A 21,469-nucleotide genomic window follows, 5' to 3' on the forward strand; every position below is an offset into this window, starting at 1 on the left:
AGGCCGTCCCGGTGGCTCACCCGTACCATCCGGCTCAGCTATGCAATTCAGTTTGCTCGCCGGCCTCCCAAGTTCAGGGGCGTCCGCTTCACCCATGTGCGGTGCTGCGATGCCCCTGTCCTGAGGAAAGAGATCGACGTCCTGCTGGCGAAGGACGCGATCGAGCCGGTCCCTCCAGCCGAGATGAGGTCAGGGTTTTACAGCCCTTACTTCATTGTACCCAAGAAAGGTCACAACCAATCCTGGACCTGCGAGTTTTGAATCGGGCCCTGCACAAGCTCCTGTTCAAAATGTTAACGCAGAAACCTTTGGCCCTTGGTCAGACCCTGCGTTTCTACAGGCCGGAGTGCCCTTAGTCCAGGTTTCCAGGCATGCTGTGGTTTTCACAGATGCTTCTGCCAACGGCTGGGGGGCCACATACAATGGGCATGCAGTTTCGGGTCTGTGGACGGGCCCCAACTGCATTGGCACATCAACTACCTAGAGTTGCAAGGAGTACGCTTAGCCTTGTGCCGCCTCAGAGGCTTACTTCGTCATAGGCATGTACTGGTCCGTACGGACAGCACTGCAACCGTTGCGTACATCAACCACCAGGGTGGTCTACGCTCCCGTCGTATGTCGCGACTCGCCCGCCATCTCCTCCTTTTGAGTCAGAAGCATCTGAGGTCGCTTCGAGCCATTAATATCCCTGGTGTGCTCAACCATGCAGCTGACGAGCTCTCACGGCAGCCACCCCTTCCGGGAGAATGGTGACTCCATCCCCAGGCGGTCCAGCTGATATGGGAAATCTTCGGAGCCGCTCAGATAGATCTGTTTGCCTCTCCGGACACGACCCATTGCCAGTTGTTCTATTCCCTGACCGAAGGAACTCTCAGCACGGATGCACTGGCGCACAGCTGGCCCCAGGGTCTTCGCAAATATGCGTTTCCCCCAGTGAGCCTTCTCGCACAGACTTTGTGCAAGATCAGGGAGGATGAGGAGCAGGTCCTGCTCGTTGCGCCGTATTGGCCCAACCGGACTTGGTTTGCAGAGCTCATGCTCCTCGCGACAGCCCCTCCTTGGTCGATTCCTCTGAGGAAAGACCTTCTCTCTCAGAGACGGGGCACTCTATGGCACCCGCGTCCAGACCTCTGGAAACTCCATGTCTGGTCCCTGGACGGGACGCGGAGGTTCTAGGTGGCCTACCACAGGCTGTGGTAGACACCATAATTTCTGCTAGAGCCCCCTCTACGAGGCGCCTCTATGCGTTGAAGTGGAACCTATTCGTCGGTTGGTGTTCTTCCCGTGCAAAACTGCACTGAGGAAATAATTTCCTCAGTGCATAACTTACATTTCACAGACATATTCTCCATCTGTAAATGTTAGAAAGTCATTATTTCCAGTTTGCTGTCATGAGTGGGCGAGCTTTCTGCAAGCTAAACTTCCGTGAACGAGCGCCGCCGCGTGCATGCGCGAATAGGATAGAATAGGAGCGCAATTATTCTGACTAAAATATACATTAGCACTAAATTATAAATATATTTAGCTAAAATATTTGTTGTTGAATATTTGTTGTTGTTGGTGAACATAAATGTGCTAGAGAATTTCAAACCTACATGTGTATTTTTATGATATTAGCTTTGTTTTTTGTTTTTTTATTTTATTTTAAGTTTAGAAAATTTAACTACTTCTTTAAAAAGCATTATTTTGTTTTTAGATTGTAATGTTGCAATGTTAGAATGTAATGTGATTTGACCCCTTTTTTTGGATATACTGCAGATAGACAGCAAGGTTACACTATGTTTGTTTTTATAACCTTCAATATGAACATTGTTTGTAGGACAATATAGATCAGGATATTAATTTTTATTTTTTTTATTAAATACAGGTTTTTTTTATTCAAAAAGAAAAATAATAATTAAAAACTCAGACCGCTGCCTTCTACCACCTGCAGGATCTGACGGCTCAAGCTGGAATCTGTCGCTGAACCACCGAATGGGGCTTACACCAAAGATATACTGTATACACTATCTACTGTACATATTAATCCTTATTAACTCAGAGTCTTTATGGTATTAAGAGATGATCTTACCTCAGTTTCTCCAGTTTACAGTGAGGATTCTCCAGTCCAGCAGAGAACAGCTTTACTCCTGAGTCTCCTAGTTTATTATATGACAGATCCAGATCTCTCAGGTGTGAGGGGTTTGATCTCAGAGCTGAAGCCAGAGCAGCACAACCTTCATCTGTCACACCACAATCACTCAACCTGTAGAGAATAATGACACACATTAAGACTATATCCAGCGATAAACATGACACTTAAAAAATAAATAACAATGCTGTCAATATGAAATATATACAAATATTCATTAGAAAAAAGTTGTTAAATTACATCAGTTAGGATTAGGGGATTCAATATACAGTTTGTACAGTATAAAAATCATTATTTCTATGGAAAATCCCCATAAAACATGGAAACCCAACGTGTGTGTGTGTGTGTAATTAATGTATTTGTAAACATTTTAAGGAACTTGTGTGTGTTAGGACTGGGAGGAAAAAAATCGACTCACCAAACTATCGCAATTTTTGGTTCACGATTTTAAAACAGATTTTTTATTATTATTCCAGAATCAATATTGATTCAAATTAAATTGATTTAGTTTTGTCCTTGCTTATACACAAAGTTGACAGAAGTTAGCCACTTTTGGTCCAACAGAGGATGAAATGTGTCGTTATCTATGAGTGTCGTAATATCCATGTCAAGTGGACGTGTGGAAGAGACGTGAGACTGAAAGCACTGAAAGCCCTCGCGCTGCTCATATGCTGAGAGAGAGATAAGACAGTAGAGCTGCACGATTCATCTTTAAAATACTGAAAAAAGGTTTATATTGTAAAAAGTTTTAAATATGTTTCAATTCAGAAGCATTGATTCATCAGCTGGGGTTTATGGATTACCGTCATGTTCACTTTGTGTGGTTTTTGAATCCACTTGCATTACATGGACTCACAGAGATGGATTATTTGCTTATACTACAATAAGGTTTCATTTGTTACACACTAGTTAAATACATTAGTTAACATGAACGAACCATGAAAGATTCTTCTACAACATTTATTTATCTTAGTTGATGTTCATTTCAACATTTATTAATACAGGTTTTAAATCAAAAGTTGTACAGATGTGTCCATTAAGAATGTGCATCACAGGGAAAGGGATTCGGCGATTCGGCCCGTAGTGAAGTTCTCTGGCACATGACGTACATCACCAGTAGGGGGCAGTCCTGTTTCTTTCTCAGTTATAGCGTGCACTGAAGACAATAATGTGCAACGATGTGTTAACCTCTCTCTGGCGCGTATTGACAGCAAGCGACCAAGCTCATAAACACGATTTTAAGTAGAATATATTGTTTATGAACAGCTCAAATAGAAATAAAATATTAATGATTCAGTTATTAATGGTTTTTACATGCTTGTCATGGGTGTTTGTAGCATAAAAGAGTGTTACAATAACTTTTTAGTGAACTTATAAGTGCAAATATCCCATCCCATTTTAGCAACCCTTATTCCCACATTGTGGAATTATTCACACTGTTAATTTAACGTATTTCTTTGACATTTAAATAACCTATAAAAGATATTTTGCAAGGACATAATGACGAAAATGTGACTTATAATAATAATAATAATAATTCATTACATTTATATAGCGCTTTTCTCGGCACTCAAAGCGCTTTACATAGAAGGGGGGAAATCTCCTCAACCACCACCAATGTGCAGCATCCACTTGGATGATGTGACGGCAGCCATATTGCGCCAGAACGCCCACCACACACCAGCTTACTGGTGAAGAGGAGACAGTGATGAAGCCAATCAGTATATGGGGATGATTAGGAGGCCATGATGGACAGAGGCCACTGGGCAAATTTGGCCAGGATGTCGGGGTTACACCCCTACACTTTTGAAAGACATCCTGGGATTTTTAATGACCACAGAGAGTCAGGACCTCGGTTTTACGTCTCATCCGAAGGACGGTGCTCTTTGACAGTATAGTGTCCCATCACTATACTGGGGCGTTAGGACCCACACAGACCACAGGGTGAGCACCCCCTGCTGGCCTCACTAACACCTCTGCCAGCAGCAACCTGGTTTTCTCAGAAGCTCTCCCATCCAGGTACTAACCAGGCTCAGCCCTGCTTAGCTTCAGTGGGCAACCGGTCTTGGGCTACAGGGTGAACATGGCTGCTGGCCATACTTATGTAAGTCTAACATAAAATTATATTGCATTTTAATGTGTGTCTTTGCCACAGACATGACCTGTTCAGAAACGTTATGCTTTTTATTCTAAATCACTCACTCATTTATTTTATACAGTTTAAGTAGCAGAAACCTCCGCCAAAAAATTCTGATATTTTAATAATATTGTTCGTTCATTGGCCACTTAAAAGTACAATCTGTATTATATTTTTTTCCAGGGATTAAAAACGAATAATAATAATAATAATAATAATAATAATTCCCCCGGTTCACTCCGAGCAGAATCAGTCCAATTTTAATGTTTCTGTTCCTGCGTTTCTTCTGTCTCATTAACGTTCTGAAACCGATTTGATTAGAACAAATACAGATTAATAAAGTTATTTTGTTTTACTTTTTTTGTAGCCTAGTTTATTATAATAATAGCATTTAGGTTATAATACTACTTCTAATAATAATAATATCTCTCTTTTTTTTCTTTGTTTAATGCCATGCCAGCTTATATGGATATATATTCATGGCGAGAAACAGGTTTTTCTTCAAATAATAGCCGAGTCCCAAATAGACGCCTGTCTCTTTTACACGGTCTCTAATAGAGGCCCGGTCTGTTTTTTAGTTTCGGGTTGTATTTAATCTTCTAAAACCCGTCAGATCGTCTGTTTAAGACAGTTCTATGGAGCAGATTGCGCACGCAAGAGAGCCCTGCGCATCTGGGCAGGAGCTGTTAGCGCAAGCAAGGCAGGCAGAGTTAGCGGAGGCAGAGTTAGCGGAGGCCGGAGAGGGAGAAGTGGAGGAGAGCGACGAGGAGGAGGAATTCACCAATGAACTTGTAGTTGAGGATCGCGGTGATGATGATAGTGATGAATAGGGTCCTTTTGTATCACATGATTGCAGTTGTTTTACAGGGTAGCCTTCATTCTTTTTTTGTTGATGTGTTTCTGGCTTCTAGTTTCTAGTTCATAGGCTCGATGGATATTACCGATATTACTTGTATTGTTCAGCCCATGGCTGTCACATCGTTTAGTTTTTTTTATGCTGCCAATAATCTAAAGGGGGTCGCACACCGTACGAGAAGTGCCACGTCGCGTCTATGACAACTCGAGGTATCGCACACCGCACTTTGTCAGTTTATGGCCAGCAATATTGTTATGTTTAAGGATATTATGGAATTAAGATCATGTCTGTACTATGTTATGATTGTACTGTACAATTAAATACAATCGTTGCAAGTCTGCAGTCTGAACACTTTACCTCAGAGCGTCCGTTAACTGAATGAATTGAGAATATCACCTGAAAATCCAATAACATCAGCAGTTTTCATCCACGCAGCTGATTTCTGTTAATAAATGTAAAACTGAATGTATATTGGAGCACAGGGTGAAGTCAGTATATACATTAATGACGATTTGAGACAATGTACACTCATAGAAAATAATGTGTTCGAATTTTAAAGACGTGGCGCTGCGTTAACTGATCTGTTAAACACAAACACAGATTTGGTAACCTCCTACTGTCATGCTCATCTCAACACTAAATTAAAGGCCTGTCTCATATAGACGCCTGTCTCAAATACAAGCCGGTGCAGTTCGACAATTTGGGAAAATAAAAGACCGGGCTATTATTTGAAGTTTTACGGTAAATAAAACTAAATAAGATGCCAAACGAATTAATTTAAAGTGAAAAAGCCTACATTCCTCATTCGGCACGAATCCAATTGTTTCATTATTTGCGAATCAAGCTAAACTATTAGGCCTATTATGTAGGCTAAGCTTTGTACTTGGCATTATTGACATAAAATATCATCTTTCACATATAACAGCACAGTGAGGCGGTGGTCACGCTAAACGTCACAGATTATATTACAGACTATTCAAATTGAGTTTATATGTTTGGTTGACTGTATTTTATTTTATTTTAATAATGAACAGGCTGTGATATCAAGTTAGCAATTCAAGATTTGTGTGTGTGTGTGTGTGTACTTCTATCTTTATGAGGACCAGTTTGAGTTTTACACCATTAGAGTGAGGACAAAGAGAGTAAAGTGAGGACATTTTGGCCGGTCCTCACTTTCTGAGAGCATTTAAAGGCCTGTTTGAGGGTCAAGACTTGGTTTTAGGGATAAGGTTATAATGAGGTTAAGGGTCGGTTTAGGGTCAGGGGTCGGGTTAGGCACTTAGTTGTGATGGGTAAGGTTAGGGTAAGCGGCTAGAGATTGCATTGTGTCAATGAATGTCCTCATAAAGATAGATGTACAAGAATGTGTGTGTTATATAGATATTAAGATATTAAGATTTTGTAAAATAACGGAAACAAACGTAATGTCTCTGTTTCCTTTATAGATCTCTGGAGCGCGCCACAATGAACTGAAACTCAGCACGTTTTCTTTCGTTTTTAATCTGTAATATTTAAGTGAAATATATTTCAGCCTTTTTTAGAAGAATGTGTCTAATATTTATTTTCCCAACAAAACATCAAATAAATAGAAATAAAAAGGTTTTAGTTTAATTCAATTAACACAAAAATATGACAAAATGGTCATGTCAAAGCTTTTATTTTTTGAAAGTGGTCATACATTTACACTACAGGTTTTTGTGTGTGTGTTGTGGCATTACACTGCAGTTTTTAGCTTCTACATTCCAGTGTGTCCACCCTGATTCTGAACCACAACTGGAATGTAGAAGCTAAAAACTGCAGTGTAATGCCACAAAACACAAACCACAACTGGAAGAACTTTAAAGGTCCCCTATTATGCCCCTTTTCACAAGATGTAAAATAAGTCTCTGATGTCCCCAGAGTGTGTATGTGAAGTTTTAGCTCAAAATACCCAACAGATCATTTTTTACAGCATGTTTAAATTGTCATTTTTTGGGGCTCAGAAAAACGCGCTGTTTTAGTGTGTGCCCTTTAAATGCAAATAAGCTGCTGCTGCACGGCCCAGGGGGAGGAGCTTCATGAGCTCACGCTCAGTCTCTTAGGACAATTTCATCTCACGGAATGATGATAATATCAGAAACTCTCAGTAACGGTGTTCATTTCGACCCGGAGTCGGACAATAATGCCTACAGAGTCAGAGTGCTGTATAGAGATGGAACAGGTATAGTTTAGTAGTTTAATTACGGTTATAACGTATTTGTCATCTGCTTGCAGAGGTGGAAGTAACGAATTACAACTACTCACGTTACTGTAATTAAGTCGTTTTTTTGGGTACTTGTACTTTTTTGAGTATATTTTTAAATCTGTAATTTTACTTGTACTCAAGTACATATTAAGCTAAGTAATCTACTTCGCTACTTGTAAAATCACATTTCGTTACTGAGTTGAATTGATATTCAAATCTTTGAATGGCATTTCGGTAGCCAATAAAAATATTCGATCGTAAACGGACCAATAAAACCCCTGATATTTGGACTGAATGAAAGCCGCCGCAGTCGCAGCAGGTTTGGAAGAGCTGATCATGAAGGAGGCGAGGAGCTCAGAGTGATTAGTGGCTGGACTGAAAGTTTGGAACAACAAACTACATAGTAGTATTGTCAAAATATCTATATTTTACCAGCTGCGCGTTCTCATTCTCTCATCTCAACGACAGCGAGTTTGACACACCCGCCTGCTCTCAGCGCGGGATTGCAGGTAGGCCTATTACGCATAATTTTATTAATACCTGCAAGTTTCTATGGCATATTTTAATGGCAAATGTCACGAACAATATTATAACGCGAGGGCACATTCATGTAATCGCAGAAAACTGGACGCGAGCTCTCAAATATACGAATGAACTGGACTCGGATATTGAGTGTGCGCTCTCGGACTGTGTGTCATATCATGTGCAATCGCGAATCTCTCCAAGTGGTTCTCACTGCAGACTCCAATGACGTCCAGCTCCAATCTCTCCATGCTCTTGAATTAAACGCTGTCAAAAGTTATGAAAAATCTAGTCTTTTTGCAAATTAAATTCAGTTTGAATTGAAATCAAGCTTCCTTGTGCTGTGTGTGAGCTATTGCAACAGTTCACGTTACCCTATTGAAAAGACAAATACACTGAGTGAGTAAATATTAGATTATTGTAATGGTTATTGATCAATGTTTAAATATGTAAACAAAAGCCTAAATTAAAATCTCACCTTATAAAGTGGACGTGTCTCTTCAGAAGACTTGAATTAAACTTTTCCATTCAAATAGATTACTGTTACAATGAGTGTTGTGCTTTTCAATGCTTGAAAATAATGATTGCCTTGACAAAATGGATGGACAAAAATGTATATTAAAATATTTAGTATGTAGTAGTTTTCCCGATGGTATTAAAAATTATAGGCTAGGCCTACTGAATATTGACATATTTCAAGGTGTCATATTGAAGTTAGAAATTCCAGTATCCACTAATTAATGTCCTTTGACAATAAGGTAAAAACGTGTTAAAAGTAGCTATTTTCTACATAAATCTATGATTTTGTTGAATATTTTTATTGGTAATGCATTAACTATCGCCAGCTAAAAAAAGTAATTAGTAACTAGTACTCTGAGTAGTTTTTGAGAAGAGTAATTTGTACTTTTACTTAATTACTTTTTTGACACCAGTACTTTTACTTGTAATTGAGTATTATTTCAGCAATTTAACGGTACTTGTACTTGAGTACAAATTTTCAGTACTCTTTCCACCTCTGTCTGCTTGTATGTATCCACTATTAATAGCCTACAAGTCTGCTGTTTCGGACCAGGTCCGAATGATGATCAAACATATACTCATGAGTTTAATAAAGTTTATTGTGCATAACACAAAAGATGAAGCGTCAGTTTTACTTCAGAAAATCACCGTAAGAGCTGAGTAAACACAGTAAGTTATAAGAAGTGCGCAAGTACATAAACGAATTTCGGTAGAGTTGAGGGAGCATTTTCTTTAAAAACAAAATAATTCCACCTCGTCTTCAGCGGCTGCCTCAGATTTCGGGAGTAAAAAGAGAGAGCTATGTGGATTAATACATCCAGCCACATAACACCTACAACGCTTGGGAGACATTCTTGTCAGTACAGCAGCTGTGAACTCGATCAGGGCGGATCTATGTTAGAATGGCAGTGTCTGTCAACACTCGTGGGCGGGGCCTGTGCAAGTGACATCACTAAAACAGCATTCTGAAAACAGGTCGTTGGGAGACACTGCTGATGATTTATGGGGATTAATAAAAAAGGAGAGGAGTGGATTTTTATCACTATTGGGTGGTTGTGTACACACACTGCCAACACACATTTATGTCCAAACTGAATTTTGCATAATAGGGGACCTTTAAACAGCCTATTTATGTGTTTGTATTTGTATTAGGGCTGCATGATATTGGGCAAAAAAAATTTTTTTATTTTTCTGCGATATAAAAACAATTTCTCCAGATGACTTGAATAGCACTATTTGGAAAGAATGAATCATTCTAGAATGACTGATTTTGTAATGGAGTAAATCTGCATAGAAAGTAATAAACAAATTACAAGCATAGATAAATACAGTAGAACAAAGATATAAATGAAATAAACAGTGTTTTTTTTTTTTTTAGGTAAATCTAACTGTATTCAGGTACAGAGTCAGACATTGAATAATCAGATGTAAAATAACACTGCATAGTCTTCACTGTATAAATTAAATATAATTATCTTTTTAAAACAGCAAAAGTCATTTTCTCCTTCTCTTTTGTTGTTTGCTTAACATTGGTGACAAACAGCTGCGAGTATATTATAGGGTACATTAAGACGATCGCACAGATCCAATTTAATGAATGATATGCATCCGTTTTCTTTCTCATTGTTTACAACACATAACCGACTGTGTTTATGAGGATATTCACAGAGACGGGCGTTCTGACTTAATTTAGATTCTCGTGTCCGTTCAAGCTCAGAAATAAGAGAAAGAGCACTGAACTGTGTGTGTGTCTGGCTCTGTGTGCGCACACAGAAAACAGTGTGCAAGTTCCAGTCTTCTTGCGCTTGATTTTTGAACTGACAGGACTTAACCCTCTGGGGTCTGGGCTGTTTTTGGGGCCCTTGAGATGTTCTGACATGCCCTGACATTTGTGCTTTTTTCAGTTGCATATAAACATATTAATGGCAAAGGTGTAAATTCACTCTATATAGCACAAACAGGGCTACCATAATATGTGAGCCACGTGTATGTACATGTTTTCATTTTTGAGAGAATAATGTTTATGCATGGTTATTGAAAAAACTAAAAACTAAAATTTCTGAAATAAGGCCACAAAACACATAGTAAATATGTGTCAATAAGACTTTTGACTAATGGATGTCCTCACCTAGAGTTTTTTCTTCAAAATTATGTGAAAATAGTCTTGCTTTATCGTTCACATAAAACCATATATTGATTTAAATTGATGTAAAACAGGTTTTGCTTGGAAAGCCAATATGCGAGGGGGGCGTGAACGAGGAGTGGTTTACACCTTAGAATACAATGCCCCACCCACTCTGCATAATGATGAGCCATTCACTCAGGTGTGACACTGACTGAGCCACAATGCAAGGACAAAAGATATATTTAGAAGAAGACTTATATTGACCATTTAAGATTTTGCTTACATCTATCTTGTAAATATGTTTTGCTATTTTATTAAAAAGGTTACAATTACAACAATAATTACAATTTCAACAATATTTCAAGTGTACTCTTTCTTTGTAAAAAAAAAATGATTATAGGCCTACATTTTATCTATGTATTCATTAGTTTGAATATAGTCAACATTGGAACAGCTAACATCTTAGTTGATGACTTTATTTTTGACCAAAATAGATATAGAAATTGCTAAACAAAAGCTTATTTGACGTGGCAGTATATTCTACAGTAAAAACTGTACCCAAATCTAGTCAACAAGATGTTGTCTTTCATATTTCGTCTGACTGTAACGTTGTTTTCATGAAATATTAGGGCATATTGTTAATTTGCAGTTTAATACGTTGCTTATACAAATAGCCTACATTTTATTTCAACACATTTCAGTCGATTTTTACTCAGTATAGCAATACAGTTTGCTAAAACATCATCATTCATTCACACACGCAATTTAAATTTAACTTCTGGCAAAGATGAAGTTGACGATAGGCTATTGACTCGCGTCCATAATGGAGAACTGTCACGTAATATTGTTTTTTCCTCATAAATGCGAACACGAAAAATAAAAGACAAAAGACTTTTAAGTAAAACTTACTCCGAAATTGTGTCCTCGGCGGAATTCGCTCTTCAAAATGCTGCCGTTCGTAGTCTGAGTTACAATCTTCCTCTGAGGAAACAACCCGGTATCATGCATTCTTCCTCGCTGTCCAGAATCATCTGAAGGGCGTCTTTACTGGAGAAGTGTGCCATACTCAAAACGCGATGAACTATCAGTAAGTCTGATGAAGAAACTGTGTTTTTATGGCATTGATCGGGGGCGTATGCGATGCATACTAGATCACCTAAACTATTTACCATTTGAATAGCGCCGGGGGCGTGGCGGCCTCAACTCATTATAGAGATAATGAGGCAGAAGGAAAAACGGTACCTCTCCTTGCTTTCAAACGGATTACATGAGTTGAAAACATTTGTTTTTTATATAAATTACTTCATTTAAAAGAAGAGATTTCAAGCTTCATAAAGACATATCTCACGTGTCTGTGTGAGAAGTATTCGGTGAGTTACAGTTCATTTTCGGACGCGTTTCAGAATGGACTACACTGACAGAGAGAAGGCAGAACTCTCTTCGTGTTTATTTTTCTTTATTTGGCGAAAAGCTCAACACTTTGTTTTTATTATGAGTATACACAAAAATAATACACATTTAACAGAATCGATTGATGTACGAAACTCCTATGAAAAATCAAAGTCAACAGAGTATTTATGAGTTTATTTTACACTGATTAAAAAAAAGCGAGCTGGTATCGCCGGCGATACCGTCGACCTCAGGGGGTTAAAAACACATGCAAATGATAAACTTTCACTCTATGAAGGTTAAACTTTGCAATTATCCGCGAATCACAAGTGTTACAGGCCGGGGAGCAGCTGTCCTGTACGGATCATGAATCACGGATCAACTACGATACCTCAGGGTGTCTGCGCGGTAGTAAAAAGAATCTACCAAAATTAAGGCCCTTGAAAGGTAGTAAAAGGTAACAAACGCAATTTGACTTGGTAGTAAATTTTTCATCACGCATTTTTATTTGACGCATAGCATAGACATGGAAGACGACACATTGTAACGACAGAGGGAAACGATGCATAGCAACGACACATAGCAACGGCAGAATGAAAAAACACATAGTCATGACACATGCAGCATTGACAAGCAAGACGACACAGTCAAACGACAAGGACAGATGACAGGAGTAAGTTGAGTGGACAAAGACAAAAGTTGAGTCATGTGGGCAATCACATAGACAGTGAACAGACACATAGACATGGAAGACGACACACAGCATAGACAGATAGCATGTCGACATAATTTCGGCACAAATGGAACCCCATACCAATGTTCCTAACTAAATACATAAATAGGCTAATTAAATGTGTGAGGAGTTAAATAATTAAATAAATAAAACAAAATATTTTAAAGGAAATGCTATACTGAAAGTTGACCTCATTATGTGATTATGCAAAGGAGTTCTGGAAAGAATAGCTTGGCTTTTTTTTCTTTTTTCTCTGCTTACAACAAACTTTTTTTTTTTGAAATAAAGAATGTATTGTTTTTGATTTGGGACTCAAAAGAGATGGACGAAAGATAAAAACTTCTAACTGTGGCCAGTTTCATCTCCATAAATGTAAAGTCGCTGATTGATTCTAAGCCCAATTTTAGTCTTTTCTGTGTTGATTTAAAGTTATTCTATGACTCGCTTTGTTAATCAGCTAATAAGAAACCCGCTAAAACTGCTGTTGTTAAAAAAAGATTATGGTTTCATTATTAAGTTACCTCCTGATTTCCTGAAGATGACAAAAAAACATTTTTTTCGTTGTTTCATGTTATTTATTTATATTTATTTTTAATCATGTATTGTATGTTTAATTTCTATTGCTTTAAATGTTTTAAGAATGATCTCTCACTGTATCTTGTTTTATTGCCTTGCTCCAGTTCCGTATCCTATTTTTTTTTGTGTGATACATGTGTCCCCTGTGATATTTGTTCAATTTAATAATAATAATAATAATGATAATAATAATAAATTAATTGGCAGACACAGACGTCACGTTCGGCAGACGCAGATGTAGACGTCACGTTTTGCAGACGCAGACGTCACGTAATGGGATCCATATAGATTATTTTGAGTAAGAAGAATAACTAGAATGTACATTTCCTGAAGAAAATGTGAAGTGGTGCTTGCAGTGGCAAAACTCGCCACTCGGTTGCTAGGATGTTGTACATGACTGCATACGAGCCAACAAACATGTCTGTACGATGTAGTGGAGCTGAAAAATGGCTTCTATATGTTGCAATATGGTTGCTAGGTGGCTCTAAACGATTGCTAGGGTGTGAATACACAGTTACCATGGTGATATTTACAGACTGTTTCCCAACCGAAACAAAAGAGCCAATCCCCAACTCTATACGATGTTCTGATGCAGAGACATGGGTCTTGATAAATGGTTGCTAGGGTACTCTGTTTGGTTGCTAGGGAGTGACTTGGCAGGCAGCTGCCAATCATTAAAACTCCAAAGGCTGCTTGTCAGTATGAATGATATAAACCAACTCCCATGCCTCTGTGACATTCAGAATGGAAGATATCCCTCTATGGTTTTGGTTGCTAAGGTGCTCGACAATGGTTGCTAGGGAGGGGCTAGGAAGTTTTGAGGGGATTGTAGATTGGCTGTTTGCTGCCCCGAGTCAAATGAGACCACCCCCATGTTTCTATGACAATTCAGTCAGGAGATATCCCTTTGATCTCTTTCAATGGAAGTCTATGGGACTTGTTGCTAAGGTGCTCTAAATGGTTGCTAGGGCGTGGCTTGATAGCTTCACAATGATCCTGAGAGACTGATTGGTCGCCTGAGTAAAATGAGCCCACCCCCTTGTCTCTATGACACTGTGATCCAGAGCTACGTTCAATACAAAATCCCTATGCAATGTGTAGGACGGCCCATGACCTACACCATTGTAAGTCAATGGGAAACTTTGGGACGCTCCTGCCCCCCAGGGGTGCAACTTTTACCCCATTGTGAGGTATGTTCTTACAGAGCCTGTCAGCCTCTTGAAATGTGGCAAATCACACGTTTCTGTGAAATCCTCACTCAGAGCTATGAGTGGTCAAAGTTCATCGCAATGTTCAGTCAATGGGAGTTTAAGTACAATATCAGTAAGTTGGCTCTCTCAAGTCAACTTAATAATAAGTTTAAGTACAATATCAGTAAGTTAGCTTTCTCAAGCCAACTTAAGTTTAAATAGGATTTCAGTAAGTTGGCTCTCTCAAGCCAACTTAGTTTAAATACAATATCAGTAAGTTGGCTTTCTCAAGCCAACTTAATTGTTGTACCAAATATGTATGATGGGTATGACAGTGTCACACTTATACCTTATAGTAAGTAGTAAGTGGTGCTTTGCATTTGTGTTATGTATTCAGAAGTCTCGGCCTAATAGTTAGGGTTAAGGTTAGAGTATTTTTTATAATTTTATACTTTTGTTCAGTGTATTTTCTAGGCCTTTTTAGGACATGTGTAGTCATGTACAAAATATGCCTTTATCCACATAAAATGTATATAGCCTATCATGTCTTTATCATGTCTTTATCATACTTCTACGTTTGAAAAGCTGAAGCAAATAGTAGCAGCCCCCAATACAGGACATTAACGCGTCACGTGGCTTAATGTACTAAGACAGTCATGTTAAAAGATCAAATTCTGTACACACCTTATTAATAAAGCATATGTAGCCTACAGAATAGCAGATGAGCCCAGATTACGAACGCATTGCGTTTAATTACACGTTAAGCGTCTTCGGGAGGGCGGGGTACTGTCACGTGGAGATGTAGATAACTTGTCCGTTCATGTTTGGACTTTCAGTTTGTGTTTTGATTGGTTCCTGTTTTCCTTTTCTTTTTCCGCCACTCCTTTGTTTTTATGGTTACTATCACTGAGTTAATTTGTCCCAGCTGTGTATGATTAATTATCTCGTTTCTGTTTGCTATATAAGATGCACCCTTTCCTTCAGTCTTTGTCCGATCTCCGTTGTGTTTATGTGGGTTTTCCCTGTCAGCTTGTTCCAGAGTACTATTATTAAAGCTTGAGTTTGTGCCTATAATCGGAGTCTTCAGTCTGTTCCTGAGGAAACTACAGTGAGGCAACATTGTTTTTAGATATTTGGATTTTGGATTTTAAAAAATTAAGTTAATCAAAAAGATTGTGATAATCTGTGATTTAATCATGTAAAAAACATCTTTGATTCAAAGAGTATTTTTTTGTTTCAACTGACCATAGAAATTTGATTTGTTCAAACTCACTTGAGAAAAAGTAAATCGATTACTTGTAATAAAAGTAAAAAAATGTTACTTTGATCCGACACATTTTTTTCAGTGATTATATAAAAGCTGATATAACAAATTAAAACTATATATCACATAAAAAATATAGAAAAATTGTAAAAGAAGAGATTCATGTAATGAACAATAAAGAGTCATGAAACCCCCTCTTTCAGCTCAAGTCTACCTCACAATCATTCTGAAAAATCCTCTTAAATGTGTGTGTGCGGCTATGAGAAGAAGAGAGGGAGTGTGTGTGGCAGAGCAAGACAGAGGAGAGATAGAGAGAGGGACGAGCGACTGTCATCTGTCAGCGGCCCATGCCGGCTCTCACTACATATCAGGGGGAAACTGGAGGATTTTACAGCGGACAGTAAAATTCCTACCAGATCATTGAACACAATCTGTATTTTCCCTTTAACAGTATAAATGTTCATATACATTCACTATAAATGCATATGATAATCATTTTCTCATAGAAATGTCATAAAACAAACCGGTTGCGTAGATCACAAATCTACATACCTTCAGGACACTGACAATAAAGATGGATAGTGACAGAGAAGTTACACACACACAGTTTGATTGTGTCGGTAGTTTCTTATGAAGGTATTTTTGGTGCAAATCAACTGAACGTCTGTGACAGTGAAATTTGTAGTTGTAGAGAATAGCCACACATGTGTATCAGTACATTTGAAGTCACAGAGAGAAATGTTTTAAGAGTTGCAAACTTGTAGACTTTTTTTCCTCTTCAACAAACACAACACAACACTTACACCTTCTAAATCGCCTTTAAAGTGTAAGAAAAAAATATTTGCAGCATTTTACTGTTATTCGTAAGTGTAATGCTTGTATTGTGAAACTGCAGCTTCATGCTAACGCAAAATAAATAGGATCTGTATTTTTCTGACTTCCATTTTTCCACGCTTACACTTTTGCCATGTTTTTTTCGCACAAATACGGCCAAAAGCACAGCAAAAGAACTGCAACACAGATTAATCACGTAAAATCAAACTTTGTGTAAAAAAATAAACTGTTGCAAATGTCTAAATGACTTCTTGTGTGCATGGGGAAAAAAAGTTCCCAAAATAACCCCATTTTATTACAGTTGCGTCTTTCTTTCACCTGCACTTCAAGTTTTTTGGCACGATTCTCTCACTCATTGAGTTTTGAAAGCGTGAAGAGGAGGGCGGGTCCACCTTTTTCATGTAGCCAATCAAATGAGCTTCTCGCTGACTCTCAACTTACTTTTATCTGATTGGTTCAATAAACATGCCAGTCACCAGAACACATCTTATTCTTCATTTGGCTCAGCATCGTTCTTGTTGCCAAAATGGTACTTTTAATGCACATATAGGCCTACATGAATAAATAAATAAACAAATAAATCATGATTGCTTAATAGGACACACACACTTGCGACCCATGAACGCCTCTCTAAACTACTGATTTTACAGTTTGAAGCGTCTGTCATAGAAAAACACCATGTGCTGTCATGAATAAGAGAAATGTCTTCTCATAGGATAAGAACACACAGTCTCATTAATAATACAGACACTGACATGTCATTGATGTACTATAGTGTTTCTCCAGGTCATAATCTGTGACATTGACATGATGTAGACTTTAAACCTGGAGAAAAATCTCTACAGTCTCCAGTTTCCCCTTAAAATTTAAATGAATGGACTGTGTTAATCCTGACTGTGCGGAGATTGAGTATGTTTAAAGTAAAGGGTGTTAAATGTATATCACAATGTCAAAGTGTGTTTTTCAGTGTGAGTATCAGCACTGCAGAATCACCTTAATGAGGAGCAGCTCATGTGTTCAGTCATTTACAGATCAAACACATGAACTCACAGAGGCATGAGAAAAAGAGCAAACACTTTAAAAATATGAATTCTCTTACATCATATGAACAGACGTAAAAATAATTTGATGAATTTCATCATGTTGTTTTAAAGGTCCCATGACATGCTACTTTTTGTAGGCTTTAATATAGGCCTTAGTGGTCCCTAGTACTGTATCTGAAATCTCTTTACAAAAATTCAGCCTCGGTGCAGAATTATAGCCACTACAAGCCAGTCCCAGAATGAGCTTCCTTCAGACGGGCCGTTTCGGTGTCTGTAGCTTTAAATACTGTGGAGGAGGAGAAAGGCGGCGCAAGGTGGAGGGTGGGTGTGGCCTTGACCATCTTGCGCAACAGTAAGGTGGCGTGCATGTTTACGTTGGATATAGCAATGGCACGAAGACACGCAGTCTTTCAAGCATTTCAGTTTGACCCAGAATCTGATCCAGATGGAGAAGCAACGGATGAAGAAGTTGCAACTCAGCGGCTCCAGCAGGACGTTTCCGAATGGTTAGTTTAAAATATTATGTCTGGATACTTTACTTTATTCGGATGGTTTACAGTTATTATCATGTAGCTAACGCTAACCTACTGTTGCCTTTTCATGAGAGATCTGTAACGTCTGTATTTATCTTATTACAATTACATCAAGCTCTGCGATCTTGAAATGCGGATATCGCGCGCGCCATATAACCAACAGGAAAACGGTTATCCAAATAACAAAGACGTGTACAACACTCGCGTTACAGTGTGTGTATTCACACACATAAACTGCATAGCTGCATAGCTAATGTTACAGCCACATTATACGTGTAAAATCTAGGTAACCATAAACAGTAAAGCAACACACTTATATATCATTAGTTGACTTACTTGTCCGAGGTGTGTAGCTGAGCCAAAGAGAGTGATCCAGACTTTAGTTTCAGACGTTCAGCAAGCCCAGCTCTGTATTGACCCTTCGGTGTTCATTTGTACATCCAATTATTGAGCAATTGTTATGCTTCGCTCGCTCAAAAGCCATGATATCTCTCGTGGACAAACTAAAATCGCGCACGCGCATTTTCTCATTGGCGGAAAATATTCTCTGGGCGGGCAAAGCAGAGACAGGGGAGGTAACATTTCCTCCTTATGACGTCATAAGGAGGAGATTCAAGATCAGCGCGTGTGAGCCTCCATTTTCTCAAAGGCAGAGAAAGATAGCAAAAGCTCGATTTACACCGATTGAAATTTTTAGAAACTTGGGGACCATATACAGGCTAGGGGAACTCATATTAATGTTAAAAAACCTCAGAAAGTGAAAATTTCATGTCATGGGACCTTTAATAGCTTTGCTTGTAATTAATGAAATAATAGTTATTTCCCTGCATTTTATTCCATTTTGATTTGACTTAAAGCTGCATTCCGTAGTTTTTCCTCTTTGTCGCCATCTCTGTTCGAAAGTTATTCACAGAATTATCAACTTTACGTGGGTTGTACCTCGGCACAGCACAGCTCAGATGAATCCAATGTTTTGAGGAGAATGTGCGGCTGTCAGTCACAGGTGAGGATACTGTCATTCGGAATCACAGAATATGTAAAAATGTAAATGTAATCTGAACAAGTAACATACACTTTTGTTCTGACCAGCTAAGGGGGAAAAAGCATTGCAGTAAATCACGCTGATTAAATCTAACGATCGCTTATTATATCACGTCAAACCGTGCAAATTATACTTTGTTCTCAAATTTTTAATGTTAACAACATCAGCATTGTGTGACTACATTTAATGCCCATCCGATATTATCCTTGTTTTCGCATGTGCCCGGTTGCAGTCTCTTTTTTTCTGTAGCCACTCCGAAGTCTTTCACGTTTGTTCGGGTGAATCTCTAGTTGTCACTGGTGATTGTCGTTTGAACCTTTCTGGATCCGCCATCAAATTGATAAGTTTAATTATATCAAGTGCTGTGAGAAAAGGTTATAAATCTCCACCTCCAACATCCTCACATGCAATATAGCCTATACTAGCCGGGACACCTTCTTTATGTGGACAGATGTGACGTAATGACGCAAAGACATTCTCGAATTTCCCGCGGAAATCCACCAGTACCGCTGGAATTAAAAACATTATTACAAGCTTACCGTTTTAAATCGAGCTAAGGCAAGCAGAGAGTTTGAACACTGGCTGTTTATGTACTTGCTCCAAAAAAAAAAAATTGGATAATTTTTAACCCAAAAAGTTACGGAATGCAGCTTTAATGAGTTCACAGTGACAGTTTCATGTGAGAGTTACGTGATCTTACCACAGTTCCTCCAGTTTACAGTGAGGATTCGCCAGTACAGCAGAGAACAGCTTCACTCCTGAGTCTCCTAGTTTATTATAAGACAGATCCAGATGTCTCAGGTGTGAGGGGTTTGATCTCAGAGCTGAAGCCAGAGCAGCACAACCTTCATCTGTGATACCACACTTACTCAACCTGTAGAGAACAATGACACACATTAAGATTATATCCAGAGATAAACATGACACTTAAAAAATAAATAACATAATGCTGTCAATATGAAATGTATACAAATTTTCATTAGAAAAAAAGTTGTTCAATTACATCAGTTATTAATAGGGATTCAATATACAGTTTGTACAGTATAAAAATCATTATTTCTATGGAAAATCCCCATAAAACATGGAAACTAGGGGTGTAACGATACACATATTCGTATTGAACACATTACGAACCGAACGGTTCGTTGGACCATTTTTCCTGCCGACCAAAATGTAGTCATTTCAAATGTAGTCGCGCGCTCAAGATACGCTGGTAAACGTAATGAAAGCGGAACGAAACTGCGCTACTCGTTATTTTGTGCTTCACGGACCGTTTATCAGTTTGGACCAATGCAGCGCGAGCCGATCTTGATCAAGCAACACTGTTACTACACAGCACTAAGAGATCCAGTAAAGAAAGCATTTGAATTGGCCACTGAAGTAATAACATCGCTGCGAGATCTAGTGACAAGCATTCACATTTCTCCGTTATTAACGGATCAAACAGCACTGACGTGGAAACCAGGAAGAAACATTGTGCTTTCAAGTAATGTTACATTGGTACGTTACGTTACACATTATGAATAAAATTGCTGCCCTCAAATGTTAATCTGAAATAAAATAAATCTTTGTTTATAGCTACTACAATATAACATTTAATTTTTTTTATAAGGAGCTGTTTTTGTTTTATATGCTCCTAAGAAGAGGCAAGTATAGCTCCATCATTGCTCAAAGTAAAAAATTATCAAACTTTATGATACTTTTTTTTTATTAAAATTAAAATCAAGAAAATGTCTCTGCCATTTCTTAATTTTTTTTGCTGTATCGAAAACGTACCGAACCGTAACACCACCGTATCGTATCGAACCATGAATTTTGTGAACCGTTACACCCCTAATGGAAACCCGATGTGTGTGTGATTGAGTGTGTGTGTGAGTGATTAATGTATTTGTAAAAATTTTAAGGAACTTGTGTGTGTTAGGACTGGGAGGAAAAAAAATAGACTCACCAAACTATCGCAAATTTTTGGCGCACGATTTTAAAATAGATTTTTTTATTTTTTTTCAGAATCAATATTGATTCAAATTAAATTGCTTTAGTTTTGTCCTTGCTTATAGACGAGGTTGACAGAAGTTAGCCACTTTTGCTCCAACAGAGGATGAAATGTGTCGTTATCTATGAGTGTCGTAATATCTATTTCAAGTGGACGTGTGGAAGAGACATGAGACTGAAAGCACTGAAAGCCCTCGCGCTGCTCATATTGTCACGGTGTGGTGCAGGCAGAAGAAGACGAAGGAGAATCAAAAGTTCCAATGTTAACTTTTACTAACAATATAATAAATACAGGTTTAAGAAGACGGGCAGAAGGTACACACACACTTAATACGACGGAGATCGGACCAAGACTGACT

At 38.3% G+C, this 21,469-nt stretch overlaps 1 protein-coding gene across 21 annotated transcripts in view; it reads right to left on the minus strand.

The window, feature by feature from the left end:
* Positions 1-21,469, minus strand: part of LOC309484380 (protein NLRC3-like) — a 93,634-nt gene that overhangs the window by 7,541 nt on the left and 64,624 nt on the right. For 15 of the 21 annotated variants that reach the window (XM_082150665.1, XM_082150664.1, XM_082150661.1 and 12 more), the window contains 2 exons: positions 19,819-19,992; positions 2,072-2,245 (listed from right to left, as the gene is read on the minus strand). The exons of 1 other annotated variant lie outside the window; for it this stretch is intronic. In XM_082150665.1, the coding sequence (XP_082006791.1) occupies positions 2,072-2,245; positions 19,819-19,992 (348 nt within the window). Of the gene's footprint in view, positions 1-2,071; positions 2,246-18,863; positions 19,628-19,818; positions 19,993-21,469 lie in introns of those variants that run through there. 5 more of the 21 variants (XM_082150659.1, XM_082150656.1, XM_082150666.1 and 2 more) reach the window with 3 other exon arrangements.

The sequence above is a fragment of the Leuciscus leuciscus genome (assembly GCF_965113295.1).
Source record: "Leuciscus leuciscus genome assembly, chromosome: 20".
Taxonomy (NCBI): domain Eukaryota; kingdom Metazoa; phylum Chordata; class Actinopteri; order Cypriniformes; family Leuciscidae; genus Leuciscus; species Leuciscus leuciscus.